The following is a 14,985-nucleotide window of genomic DNA, read 5'->3' as shown; positions in this document are numbered from 1 at the left end:
TTGAGCCTATTTTACCCCTTTGTCCTTTACTTTGGCTCATCACTAACTCTAAGCGGAAAATAATAATGTCCTTAATTTGAATCCTTGGTTAGCTTAGACTAGTAAGAGTGATCATGAATTAAGTGTGGGAAAAAGTGGGTTTGGAAACATTTGGTTTAAGAATTGGGTGTTATATATCTTTATGATAATGTGAAAGAAATGTTTAGGACATGTTCATGCATTCAATAATTTAATCATATGCATTGAGAAAAACAAAAGAAAAAAATATAAAAAAATAAAATAAAATAAAAAAGAAAAAGATAAAAGAGAAAAAAAAAAGAAAAAGAGTAAACAATAAAAAGGAGACAAAATGCCCCAAGGTAAATGGTAAAAGCAATGCATATATAATGTACTCGAAATTAGGATGCATGAATATGTGGAAAACATAATTAATTGATAGTTAGATTTTGTATTGTAATTACATGGATTGTCCTAAGTTAGGTGAAAAGTTTAGGTTAATTAAGGATTCAGATTTTAGTCCACTTGGCCAAATATAATCCTACCTTGACCCTAACTCCATTACAACCCTTAAAAGACCTCTTGATATGTGTATCTGTGCATTAAATTTTTTGTTGATTGTTAGATGAAGAGCAAGCCTTAGAAAGCAAGATTGGTAGAAAATTGAGAGAATCGAACCTCGAACACCTGAGCGATTAGAGTGTATACACTTCCAATGAGGGTTCGATGCTCGATTCCTTGTTCTCTGCTTTCATGAGCTATTTTCTTCTTGCAAGTCATTTGTACTTTATTTTGTGATTTGAATTAGTGAAATCCAATTCATATTTGTTCTTGAAAGATTTATTTACTTTTTTACCAAGTAAGTAGAATCATTTTAGCATGTAGTTGCATTCATATACATAGGTTGCATTTCATGAATCTCACTTCCCCTTATTCATTCTCTTTATCTCCTTGAGCTTAGTATGAGAACATGCTAATGTTTAAGTGTGGGGAGGTTGATAAACCACTATTTTATGGTTTATCTTGTGCTAAATTGAGTGGTTTTTATCAGCTTTTCACCCACTTATTCATATGAATTGCATGATATTACAATTCCTTTCCAAATTTATTCTATGATTGAAAACATGCTTCCTAAAGCTTTACATTGTGTATTTTAATTTCTCTTTTATACTATTCGATGTCGTGATCTGTGCGTTAAGTGTTTCAGGCTTCATAGGGCAGGAATGGCTTAGAGAATGGAGATGAAGCTTGCAAAAATGGAAGGAACACAAGAAATTAAGGAGATGACCAGCGAGAAGCGACGCGGACGCATGGCTCACGCGACCGCGCAAAATGGAAGAAATCGCAGTGACGCGCTCGAGTGCCTGACGCAAACGCGTGGATTGGAAGCTGCACGAGTGACGCGAACGCGTGGACGACGCGTATGCGTGGCAAGGAAAAACGCATGGACGATGCGGACGCGTGCTTAGCGCAAAACACAAATGACGCAAACGCATGGACGACGCGGACGCGTGCCTAGCGCAGAACGCAATTGACGCGGATGCGTGACTGACGCAGACGCGCAAAAGAGCAAAACTTCAGATGACGCGAACGCGTGACCCACGTGTACGCGTGACAGACGCCACGTGCAAAAATTGCAGAAAACGCTCCTAGCGATTTCTGAACCCTCTTTTGGCCCAGATCCAAGTCTAGAAGCACAGATTAGAGGCTATAAAGTGGGGAATCCATCCATTCATCAGAGAGAACTGATACAACATTCATAATTCATAATTTTTAGTTCTTAGATGTAGTTTTTAGAGAGAGCGGTTCTCTCCTCTCTCTTAGGTTTTAGGATTAGGATTTCTTTTAGTCATTAGGTTAGGATTGTTTCTTCATACCAGGTTCAATATTCCTTTATTTTGACTTCTCTTCTACTTTTAGATACTTTAATGCTTTTATTTATTCATGACTTATGTTGCCAAATTGGCTTATTAACTCTTCATGTTAGATTTGGATTTTCTATTTAATGAATTTTTAAGGTATTTCAGATCTATGATTTGTTTCTTTTATTTATGATATAAATAATTTGGATTTTTCTCCTTTTGGCTTTGGTTGAGTAATTAGAGACTCTTGAGTTATCAAACTCTTTTGTTGATTGATAATTGGAAGTTGCTAATTGACTTGAATTCCACTAACTCTAGTCTTTCTTTGGGAATTGACTAGGACTTGAGGATTCATATTGATTTATCCACTTACCTTCATAGTTAGAAGTTGACTAAGTGGGAGCAACGAGCAATTCTCATCACAATCGATAAGGATAACTAGGATAGGACTTCTAATTTTCATACCTTGCCAAGAGTTTTCTTAGCTATTGATTTATTAATTCATGCAATTTATTTCTCTTGTTCAAACCTTTCAAAAAACCAAAAATACTGTTTTTCATAACCAATAATAAAATATACTTCCCTGCAATTCCTTGAGAAGACGACCCGAGGTTTGAATACTTCGATTATTTATTTTTATTGGGTTTGCTTAAGTGACAAACAAAACTTTTGCACGAAAGGATTCTCTATTGGTTTAGAAACTATACTTACAATGCAAACTTATTTGTGAATTCTTTACCGATAGAGAATTTTGATCGTCACCCCACCACATGCAGCTGCCTCCGGTTGCATCGTTTAGAGTTGTTGCGTGCTGCTCCGTCACCAGGTCTCCTCCCCTGCCTCCATGTGTAGCCGTCAACTCTCTCCACCCCGAAAATGTGCTGGATGTTTAATTTACTAGGTATGTAGATGGTTATTTTGTTCAATTCAATTTAAGTATATACAATTAACAAATGTTGGATGGTCATTTCACTAGGTAGCCTGATGATTATTTTAATAACTATGTGTATGGTTGTTTGATGACAATCTCGCAATGGTGATGGGGGAGGGGGCTACAGAGGTGGACGATGATGGCCGGTGCGGGACCTTCTAACGTCAGGGAGGTGGGATGATTGATGAGAGTGGGAGTAGCAGACAGTTTGGGGGAGAAGAGAGTGTTTGTGTGAATTCCTTTGGTAAATTAGGGTTGTAATGGTTAATTTTTTGAAATAACTGTTTGGGTTTTTTGGTTTAGGTAATTTGGAGAGTTTTCTTACTTTTCCCCCTATATTGGGCCAAATTCAAAGCCTATTGTTCACATTGTTTAGATTCTTTATTGTCTCACTAGCCGAATTGTTAGAAGCAAATCTAAAGCCATGCTTTTTGTATATCATATTCCGTTTGCTAAGATTGAACCCGTTCAACATAAGCTATGAAAAAGAAAATCCCTTTCATCTACCAAAAACGGCACAACTGCAAGCTGCATCTAATGAAACTAAACCTTGGTCCTGACTCTAGATATTTCACATTTTTCCTATAGATTATAACTATGAAACTTTTATCATATCACATATATTCACTAAATTCTTAACAAAATTACAATACACGCAGCTAAGTTTATCTATTGTTTTTTTTAACTGGAAAGTGAGAGGATTCATTCAACGGAAACCATAAGGTCAGTAACGTCAAATTGAGTACACGAACAAGAGCATCCTTCATTCACACAGAATTTGGATTGGTAGGTGCCAATTGTGCTAATTCATGAGCAATTTTGTTTCCATCTCTCTTTACATAAATGAAACTAATTGATCTAAAATTACTTACTAGATCTAGGACATCAATAATAAAAATTACATCTCTCTTCTTTTCCCTATCTTTCTAGTTTGCTTCCTCTTCGATCTCCTTATTCTCCTTCACACTCATTTCCAAATCTAGGCTTGTTTTTTTTTTTTTTTTTTGGCTTGTCCTTCCTCTTGTCTGTTAATTTCTATGAATTTTTTTACTGTAAACTCATGGAATTCCTTCCCCTTTTTGATCCCATCCTCCAGATCCCTCTTCGGTGAGGAGGTTCCTAAAAGTGTTATCACAAGGACCTAGCTGTTACCTTTTCCAATGTCGGTCTCAAAAGAGTCCACCATTGGCAGACATACTAGTTTTTTCATTAGTTTCTCTACGATTATTGCTTTACGCTTTCCTTCTTCCTTATTTTTTTCTTGTTGTTTTGCATTTGTTCAACTGTTTATTATATCAACTCTAACACTAGTAATATCTGCTTTTATCGAGGGACTAAGAGATTTGAATTTATACATACCTCTTTCCTCATCTTGTTTTTCTTTTTCACAGCTGTTTTCTTTATGTCCTGCTCTTTCACAATAGTAACGAACTGTTGGTAATCTTTCGTACTTGAAGATTACCCATGTAAGGCCATCCTTCTTGCTCCCCACGTTTGTTCCTTTCATGAAGGGTGTTAATACTCATTGTGACAGTTGCTTTGATGAATTTCACTTGGTATTTTCCTACTTCAAATAGCTCGCAGCTCACTACATCTCCCATACAGGCAGCTATCTTTTCTCCAAGTTTTGGTGTTTTGCAATGTTCCGGGAGATCCTTGGTCTGCATTTTCATCTCTACCTTATCTAGGCCTTTGTCTATCTAGTCTTCGGCTCTCTCCCATTTTTCCACTAGCAGCTAGGCATTCCTGAAGAACCATGGATTTCCTTTTAGCACCTTGTTTAAATCGGCCTCCTTGTTGAAGAAGAACTGATCGATCTTTAGTTGAACTTCTATAACTCTAAAGCCTACTAGTTTCTCCATATGTTGGATAGCATAGATCTTTAGTTGAACTTCTATAACCCTAAAGCCTGCTGGTTTCTCCATATGTTGGATAGCGTTGTTTGGATCCATGTAACATTGATGTTTTTGTTTGTTACTAGCTTCACAATGATGTTATTTTCGCATGTTGAGACACTTTCTGAGATGTCATCGTCATACACGACAAGTGTTTCTTCCTTGTCAAGTTCTTGTTCTATTGGTTCTACGTATTCTCCTTCATCAACCATTTGTACTCCACCTCGTTGGGACAAATACTTTCCACTCCACTAGTTATCACTAGTGAGGACTCTTCACACGATGTATTACGGACAGTAGCACTACACTCTTCAAACCCTAGGAGAGGCTCCCAAAGACATGAGGAGAGAGGATGTATAGGAAAATAAAAAAACAACAAAAAAGTTTGTGTGTGTTGTGATAAGATCATATGTGGATGCCCATTTCCAAAGTTACTTAGTTTATCAAGGATGACTCTATTTATTATAGTTTGAAAAATGTCATCTTGTACACCTATAAATAGAGGCTCAAGCCTCTGAATAAAAACACACACAAGCAATAAGAATTCTCTCTCTCTTTATGTTGCAATACTTCTTTCTCTCTCTTTATATTTCTTTATATTTGTTACCTCTTCCTTATTTTTTTATTTAGTTATTTTATAATATGTTATCAGCACGAAGCTCTAACAAAATTTTAGGAAGACTCCAGGTAACAAATTTTTATTATGTCGAAACTCTTTCATCTTGAATATAATGCTCTTGATATATTTGGAAACAATTATTTATCATAGATATAGATGTTGAAATCCATCTTGATTCAATGGATCTTGAAGATACCATTGAGACTGAAAATTATACATCCCAGAAGGATAAAGCCAAAGCTATGATTTTCTTTCGTCATCATCTTGAAGTATGATTGAAAAATGAATATCCCACATTAAAAGATCTTGCAGATCTGTGGAAAGATTTTGAAGAAAGGTACAATCATGTGATACTTCCTCAAGCCCGATATGTTAGAGAAAATTTTTTTGACCTTCCATGTCTCGAATGTGCTCCTGCAGTAGCAGTATCGAGAAAAAGAATTTAAAAGTATTTTGAATTAATTTCTTACTTTCTTGTTGCTGAATGCAACAATGAGTTACTTTTGAGAAATCATGAAGCGCGTCCAATTGGCGCCGCCCCATTTCCTGAAATAAATGCGGCAAATTATAACCCCAGAAGAGGTAAATGGCAAGATTTTGATAACAAGAAAAATTATGGAAAGAAAAGAAATTATGTTCATAAGAAAGCATCTCACCAGAAGTGGGATAAAGAAAGAAACAATGGACAAAGTAAATCAATTGAGGATAAATGCTTCTGTTGTGGTGGAAAGGGCCATTGGTCACGTACCTGTTGTACCCCAAGGCACATTGTTGATCTTTATTAAGCATCCTTGAAAAAGGATGACAAAGAAAAAGAAACAAATTTTGTTTCAAATAATGAAAATTCCACCACTCATTATGATGTATCTAATTTCTTTAAGGATTCTAAAGGAGATATTGGCTATTTGATCAATGATGAAATAATTTAATATGTGTTTGTTAAGCATTCATGTGAATAATTTTACTGTGCATGTACTCCTACTCATTTTATTATTATTATCATTTGTTTTTGAAGAAAAATGGCAATGACATATTCTGAAGATATTTGCCTTGCGGATAGTGCAAGTTCGCACACTATTCTTAAAAGTGATATATATTTTACCCATATTGTGCCAAAAGAAGAGTATGTTATACTATTATTGGCTCAGGCAATGTGATATAAGGCTCTGGAAGAGCTATAATTTTGTTTCCTGGAGGAACAAAATTTATAATAAATAATGCACTATTATCTACCAAGTCTCTGAGGAACTTGTTGAGTTTCAAAGATATTCGCCGAAATGGATATCATATTTAGACAGTGAATGAGGGAAATCATGAGTATTTATGTATTACAGCTCATGATTCAAATAAGAAAGTTATATTAGAAAAATTACCCTCACTTTCATCTGGATTGTATTATACCAAGATTAGTGCAATTGAATCACATGCCATTGTAAACCAGAAGTTTACTAGCCCAAATGAATTTATAAATTGGCATGATAGATTGGGTCATCCGGGAACAACCATGATGAGGAGAATTATTGAAAACTCTCATGGACATTCACTAAAGAACCAGAAGATTCTTAAATCTAGTGAATTTTGTTGTGCTGCATGTTCTCAAGGAAAGTTAATTTTAAGGCCATCACCAGTAAAGATTGGATTTGAGTCCCCTGAATTCCTAGAAAGGATTCAAGGTGATATATGTGGACCTATTCATCCACCATGTGGATCTTTTAGATATTTTATGGTCCTAATAGACGCATCTTCGAGATGGTCACATGTGTGCTTATTATCTTCTCGCAACCTGGCGTTTGCGAGATTACTAGCTCAAATTATTCGATTAAAAGCACAATTTCCAGAAAATTCAATCAAAGCAATTCATCTTGATAATGCTGGTGAATTTACTTCCCAAGCATTTGATGCTTATTGTATGGCTAATGGAATAAGTGTTGAACATCCAGTAGCTTATGTTCATACACAAAATGGGTTAGCAGAATCACTTATTAAACGCCTCCAATTGATTGCTAGACCCTTACTTATGAGAACAAATCTCCCAACTTCGGTTTGGGGACATGCTATTTTACATGCCACAGCATTTATTCGTTTGAGGCCAATGAGTTACCATCGGTTCTCTCCTATGCAATTAGCTTTTGACCAGCAGCCAAATGTCTCCCATTTAAGAATATTTGGGTGTGCGATATATGTTCCCATTGCACCACCTAATCGCACCAAAATGGGACCCCAAAAAAAATTGGGGATATATATTGGATATGATTCTCCCTATGTAGTGAGGTACTTGAGATACAAACGGGAGATGTATTTAAAGCCCAATTTGCGGATTGTCATTTTGATGAATTAAAATTTCCAATATTAGGGGGAGAGAATAAGCTTCCTGAAAAGGAACTTAATTGGAATGCATCATCATTGATGCATTTAGATCCTCGATCAGGGCAATGTGAACTAGAAGTTCAAAAGATTATACATTTGCAAAGAATAGCAAATGAATTGCCTGATACATTTTCCGATACAAAGAGGATAACCAAATCTTATATACTAGCGGAAAATGCCCCAATTCGAATTGATGTCCCAGTAAGACAAGTAGCCACTGAAACAAATTCACGCCAGAAGCGTGGCAGGGCGAAAAACGCCCCAATTCGAATTGATGTCCCAGTAGGACAAATAGCCACTAAAGCAAATACACGCCAGAAGCGTGGCAGGCCTGTCGGTTCCAAAGATAAAAATCCTCGAAAGAGAAAAGAGGTAAATAATATTCCTGTTGAAAAAGACATAGTAGAGACACCTGCAGTTGTCGAAAATTCTGATATAGTTTTAACGCCAGAAGACGTTCAGGTACCTGAAAATTGTGAAAATGACGAGATCTTGATAAATTATGTCTTTACAGAAGAGAAATGGGACCGAAATAAGACAATTGTCAATGAAATATTTGCATATAATGTGGCATTGAATATCATGCATGAAAGTAAGGATCTTGAGCCAAGATCAGTTGAAGAATGTCGACAAAGGAATGATTGGCCAAAATGGAAAGAAGCCATGAAGGCTTAGTTAGACTCACTTGCAAAACGTGAAGTCTTTGGACCTGTAGTCCGTACACCAGAAGATGTAAAACCTGTTGGATACCGGTGGGTATTTGTGAGAAAACGAAATGAGAAAAATGAAGTTGTGCGCTATAAAGCCCGACTTGTGGCACAAAATTTTTCACAAAGGCCCGGTATAGATTATGAAGAAACGTATTCCGCTGTAGTGGATGCGATAACATTGCGTTATTTGGTCAGTTTATGTGCATATCATAAACTGCATATGCATTTAATGGATGTGGTAACAGCCTATTTATACGGCTCATTAGATCGGGATATCTATATGAAAGTCCCTGAAGGACTAAAGATATCTAAACCATCCAATGAATATTCACAGGGGTTATACTCAGTTAAATTGCAAAGATCTTTATACGATCTTAAGCAATCTGGACGAATGTGGTATAATCGTCTTACTGAGTATCTGGCCAAAAATGGATTCAAAAATGATGATATTTGTCCATGTGTTTTCATAAAGAAATCCGCATCTGGATTCATTATAATTGCTGTGTACGTTGATGATTTAAATATCATTGGAACTCTTGAAGAGATTCCAACAATTATAAAACTCTAAAGGAAGATTTTGAGATGAAAGATCTTGGAATGACTAAATTTTGTCTCGGCCTGCAGATCGAGCATACAAAAAATGGGATCTTTATTCATCAAGCGACATACATAGAGAAGATCTTGAAAAGATTTTATATGGATAAGTCACATCCTTTGAGTACCCCAATGATCGTAAGATCTTTGGATATGGAAAATGATCAATTCCGTCCTAAAGAAGAGAATGAAGATATCCTTGGTCCTGAAGTACCATATCTTAGTGCCATTGGAGCGCTAATGTATCTTGCTAATAATACGCGACCTGACATATCATTCGCGGTGAATTTACTAGCAAGGTATAGTTCCTCTCCAACCAGAAGACATTGGAGTGGAATCAAACAAATTTTTCGATATCTTCATGGAACGGTTGATATGGGATTGTTTTATCCCTACGGATCCAAGTCACAACTAGTTGGCTATGCAGATGCCGGATACTTGTCTGATCCACATAAAGGGAGATCTCAAACAGGATATCTGTTTACATATGGTGGAACAGCTATATCATGGAGGTTCACGAAACAGACGATTGTTGCAACCTCCTCTAATCATGCTGAAATACTTGCGATACATGAAGCTAGTCGCGAGTGTTTTTGGCTCAAGAGTTTGATCCAATATATTCTATCATCATGTGGACTGATTGATCATATGATAGCTCCAACTGTCTTGTTTGAAGATAATACAGCATGCATTGCTCAACTTAAGGGTGGATACATCAAAGGTGATAGAACAAAGCATATTTCTCCCAAATTCTTCTTCACTCATGATCTTCAAAATCAAGAGATAATTGATGTCCAACAAATCCGCTCAAATGACAATCTGGCAGATTTATTTACAAAGTCACTCCCAAAATCCTCCTTTGAAAGATTGGTACATGAAATTGGGATGCGCCGATTTCGAAACATTAAATGATGTCGACAAGAGGGAGAGACTGTACTTTTTTTTCCTTGGTCAGGTTTTTTTCCCATTGGATTTTTCTTGACAAGGTTTTTAATGAGGCAGTTCCCATCACAAAGGATATTGTACTCTTTTTCCTTCACTAAAATTTTTTTCCCATTGGATTTTCTTTAGTAAGGTTTTAACGAAGCAATAATCCTAAATAGGTATCCAAGTGAAAGTATTGTGATAAGATCATATGTGGATGTCCATTTCCAAAGTAACTTAATTTATCAAGGATGACTCTATTTATTATAGTTTGAAAAATGTTATCTTGTACACCTATAAATAGAGGCTCAAGCCTCTGAATAAAAACACACACAAGCAATAAGAATTCTCTATCTCTTTATGTTGCAATACTTCTTTCTCTCTCTTTATATTTCTTTATATTTGTTACCTCTTTCTTATTTTTTTATTTAGTTATTTTATAATAGTGTGGTGGGTTTTACTTGGGTTAAGTTTAGCTGTTCTTATATTTTGGTATTCCAAAAAGAAATAAAAACAAAACCTATATTGAATTGTTAAAATACAGATAAAGGAAAAACAAGTAAAACGAGGAGAAAACAACTATGACAAAAGAAAGAGCATTGAGATAGCATGGAACTCATCAAATCTACAGAATAAATCACGATACACATGTACATCTCTAAGCGAATACGAAACGAGAATTTGAGTAGACAAATATATATAAGGCACAACGCCAACCAACTCAACTACTATATATACATCAATCTGCCGCTTTCTAATTATTAAGTAGCTGGAGCCTAGGTTAATTCCTTGGCCTGTCCATTGCTATCATATCATTTATCCGGATATTCCCTGAATGGGAAGGACCTAATTAGAAACAATGACGATAAAAAATTAGCATTGTTCTTGGTTTTTAATCCGCACTGAAAGTGGCCTGGCCACGCAAAGGAGGGAAAATTGGCTTGAAATCAGATTTTGCAAGGGGGACTTCATGGAACCAATCATGAAGAAGGGCCTCTTCTGCACTTATCCTCTGGAAAACAACAAACAATTCAGACAGTTATTATTCAGTTCACATCACGGAAAGGCAATCAGAATTCATTTAATTAACAAAATTTACCTCTTCTGGATTGTAAGTTAGAAGCTTCTTCAACAAGTCGAATCCTAGCTCAGACAGAACTGGTAAACCAGTAAAAGATGTGGCTGGAAATTTCTTCCTTAGCATATTGTACCTGAAATAGCAATCATCTATGGTCAAAATCCTTAGCATATTGTATCAAAGAATAACAGTTGTAGAGAGGGAAACTAAAAAGAGGTAGTGTACTCACGGTTGTTTAACAAATTTTGCTTTAGGACCAGGTAATTTAGATAAGCCCGGCCAAATCTTCTCATCAGGTGTACCCAGGGTCCTAAAAATCTGCAACGTGCAAACAGTAACAACAAAGAAATGTTAATAGGATTCTCCAAAAGATAATAGACATTATGATTTAATTTAATTTTCTCCATGGGTGGGGTTTTTTTTTTGGGAGAGGGGGGGGGGGGTATCCAGGTGAGTTGAGTAATAATAACCTTATCAATTTGTTCAAGTTCTGTTCTACCCGTGAACAGAGGTTCCTTGGCAACCAACTCAGCCATTATGCAACCCACTGACCACATGTCAATTGCGGTTGAATATTCCTTAGCTCCTAACAAAAGCTCTGGAGCCCTGTACAGAGTAGCAATTCCCCTTCGTTAGTTTGAATTGAATACCATGCTCTACAGAACTCAAAAACAAAAATACCAGATACGCACATAATGATGAGATCAATACAAAATTGGAAAGCATAACGGTGACAATGAAACTCACCTGTACCATAGTGTCACAACAATAGGAGTATATGGCTTCAGTGGGCTTCCAAACTGCCGGGACAACCCAAAGTCACATATTTTCAGCTCCCCCTTGTCGTTCAGCAGAATGTTTGATGTCTTTAAGTCCCTATGGAGAACCCAATTGTCATGGAGATACTTGACACCTTCAAGAAGTTGCAGCATCAAAGATTTTATTTCACCCATACTGAAGGGCTGTTTCTTTGCCTCCATCAGTCCCTTAAGGTCATGCTCCATGTACTCCATCACCATGAAAGTACCATCATAATTATCCACAACTACTTCTTTAACATCCACAATGGAGGGGTGATCAAAAGACAAGAGAATGTTAATTTCCCTCAAGGATGACAATGGAAAGCCATCCCTTTCTATATTCATCTTCACCTTCTTCAATGCTACTATTTCTCCGGTCTTCTTATCCCTAGCCTTATAGACAACACCATAAGTTCCTTCGTTGATTTTCTTAATCATTTCAAACTCACACACACTTCTGCAACTCTGAAGCATGTTTATATTTCTCTGCAGGTGCATTAAACCGGCATCTTCATCAGAATCACATGCATAATCACCAACATCACTCTGTTCCTCATCATCGACCATGGAGTCAGTAGGGAATTCCTTTTCAGAATCACTACCATCAAAGTGGCCCCCACTATTATCTCGTCCATTGCTTCCTGAGGATCTAGTGATTGTGCTTTCTGAACATTCTCTTTGAAATTCACCAATCTCAGGACTTGGCTTCACTTTGCCAAAATTAAATTCATCAACAGCACCCACCGGTGATTGACCATCAGAAGCCCATCTAGACATTTTGATGTTCCACCCTTGGGCATTGTTCTCTTCATCTGCTTCTTGGTCATCATGCCCTGACTGCAAGACACAAGATGAATTTTGTGGAGGTATCCTAGAGACACCCCCATGCAAACGACCATCTTGTACCGGGCTTTTCAACAGAGTTGGACAGGAGTGAGACACAGTAATAACCTGTGTGGCCCCTTTTTTGGAGAGGATCACTCCTTCCTTCTCTGGTAGATCCCACACAATCGGAGAAAATTTTCTTCTCTTTTCCGGTGGTGGCAAGACCTCATCTCCATCAACTGCTTGAAACCCTGAGGCAGGTTCATAGTCACGCACCCCAGGTTCGACACAGAGCTCACCTTCCTCTCTCTCCTCCTCTTTTCCAACATGAAACCCATTCTGTACAGAACCATGCCTACAGTGATCAAGCTCCTTGATGGAACTCTCTCTGTAAGATTCTCTTCTCAGAACAACACCTTTTCGCCCTGCCGCCATTTGATAGTCACAAGCACAATTCCTCTCAATCAGTAAACCAATTTATTGAGGAAAATATGTATTCAATCCAAAAACCCCTTTAAAATCTCAAATTTCCAACCCTAACCCCAAAAATAGAATCAATATTCGATTAGGTTTTCAATAATTCACACAACCCAATCAAGAACACGAAAGGTTCAATTACAATAACTTATCTTATCCTTCTTTTCCTCAATACAGCCAACAGTGAATTGTATCAAATCGGGGGAAAGTAACAGCATACGAAAAATACACAAATATCAAATTGAGAATTAAGAACAAAAACAAAAACACAACATTAATTAAGAAAAGCAACCGGAGATCAAAGATAAAAAAAAAATTAGGGCATGGATAGGGAAATCGAGAGGAGATCGATTGGGAACAAAACCCTAGGTAGTGGTTGGTTCGTCTTGATGGTTATTATTTTTCAGAGGTTTCGAATGGCCTTACCGGCGGCGAGACGACAGAGAAAAGAACTGATGAAGGAAACGAAGGAATGAACGAAAGTAGCGAAGGGTCTCTCCGGTCGATGATTCGAAAGAAGTTTTTGCCAGCAGCCTTTCAAGTTTCAGTTTCAGATGTGTTGTTAGTTCATGTTTGACGCTGTTTTCTGTTATTTAATGGGTTGTGAGATTTCTTTAAAATATCGCGTTGCAACTTGCAAGCAGAGGGCGGCCCAATTATTCTATGCTAGTCGGTGGCTTTTACGCGTATTCTATTTTTCCGAGTTTGGCTGTTTGGCAATTGGATTCATGTGCGGGTAACTAGATATTTTTTTAAAATTGTCTATCATTCAGATTTTTAAAGAGAAAAAAATTAAAAAATAAGTAATTTTTTATAAAAGTTAATATTTAAATTAATTAAATAATATTATTTAAATCAAAAGACTAATTAAAAATAAAAAATTTAAAAGATAAATAACATTTTTCTTTTGTCATTGACAAAACCAAATTGATTATTGAACTAATTTAATGGTTTACTTAATTCGAATAGAATCAAATTATAATCTAAAAAAATTAAATTGTTGTTGAACTAATTTCATTAAATATATAATAAAATTATTAAAAATTTAATATATAATTTTAAATATTTAAATTTAATAATTTTTAAATTAATAAAATTTAAAATTTTATAATTTTACTTAATAATTTATTCATATTTTATTATTAAAATTTATAAAATAATTTTTTTAATTAACTTCAAAGTTCTAATCAAGTAATTTGTAACAATTTTTAGAATAAATATTCAGAGTCCAAAAACAAAAAATTCAAATAATCCAAAAGCACTAAAAATAGAAAAATTAAGCAAAAAATTTAAATTTAGCAATCACATCACCAATAATCTAACTTAGAACATAACAAACAAAAGAAAACAACAACTCAATAATCAAATTTCAGTAACTCAGAGTCAATAAAATTAAAAAAATAAGAAAATATAAATTGAAGCAAACATAGATTTCACTAGTGCTTATTCGATTATTTTATATTTCAAAATCATACAAAAACAGAAACTCCAAAAAAAATTAAACAAGCAGAAGTTACTGGCAATGATGGAGGAACCAAATTGACGGCGACAGAAGAACGAAACTCAACTGTCAATGAGAGAGGAACGGCAAGACAGAAACGACGATCAAGCAAATTGACCAGCGAGGGAGGAATCAAATTGATCGCGCCTCAATCTGCAAGTCCACGATGATCACGACGACGACGACGAAGAGAAGAGTAGAAGACGACTATAAGCTTCGATTTGCAAGTCCATAGGCAACGACGTGGAAGAGAAGTGGATTGACAACCAAGAACTTCGAACTGATCCTCTGGTTGAGGAAAAGAGTTCGGCGATGACAGTGCGTGACGCTGGCTGCTGCAGCTGCTAGCTGAGAGAGAGAGAGAGAGAGAGAGAGAGAGAGAAGGGTAGTAGTTAGGAATTTTGT

The 14,985-nt window shown here is 36.1% G+C and overlaps 1 protein-coding gene across 3 annotated transcripts; it reads right to left on the bottom strand.

Moving 5' to 3' along the window:
- Positions 1-10,481: 10,481 nt before the first annotated feature.
- Positions 10,482-14,985, bottom strand: LOC112804948 (cyclin-dependent kinase G-2). Of its 3 annotated transcripts, XM_025847577.3 has the most exons (6): positions 13,506-13,744; positions 11,725-13,027; positions 11,448-11,583; positions 11,207-11,295; positions 10,999-11,110; positions 10,482-10,911 (listed from the first exon to the last, which is right to left on the bottom strand). In XM_025847577.3, the coding sequence occupies exons 2-6, from the start codon at positions 12,552-12,554 to the stop codon at positions 10,792-10,794; spliced, it is 1,287 nt and encodes a 428-aa protein (XP_025703362.1). In that variant the 5' UTR covers positions 12,555-13,027; positions 13,506-13,744; the 3' UTR covers positions 10,482-10,791. The 3 variants fall into 3 exon arrangements, 2 of the variants coding, with proteins under 2 accessions (XP_025703362.1, XP_025703360.1); XR_011863280.1 differs by having other exon boundaries at positions 10,999-11,126; positions 11,725-13,830; XM_025847575.3 differs by having other exon boundaries at positions 11,725-14,985.

This window comes from Arachis hypogaea, chromosome 1, assembly GCF_003086295.3.
Source record: "Arachis hypogaea cultivar Tifrunner chromosome 1, arahy.Tifrunner.gnm2.J5K5, whole genome shotgun sequence".
In the NCBI taxonomy this organism is placed as follows: Eukaryota; Viridiplantae; Streptophyta; class Magnoliopsida; order Fabales; family Fabaceae; genus Arachis; species Arachis hypogaea.
Note: the sequence above shows the minus strand (reverse complement) of the source record. Positions and strands in the feature narration are given on the sequence as shown.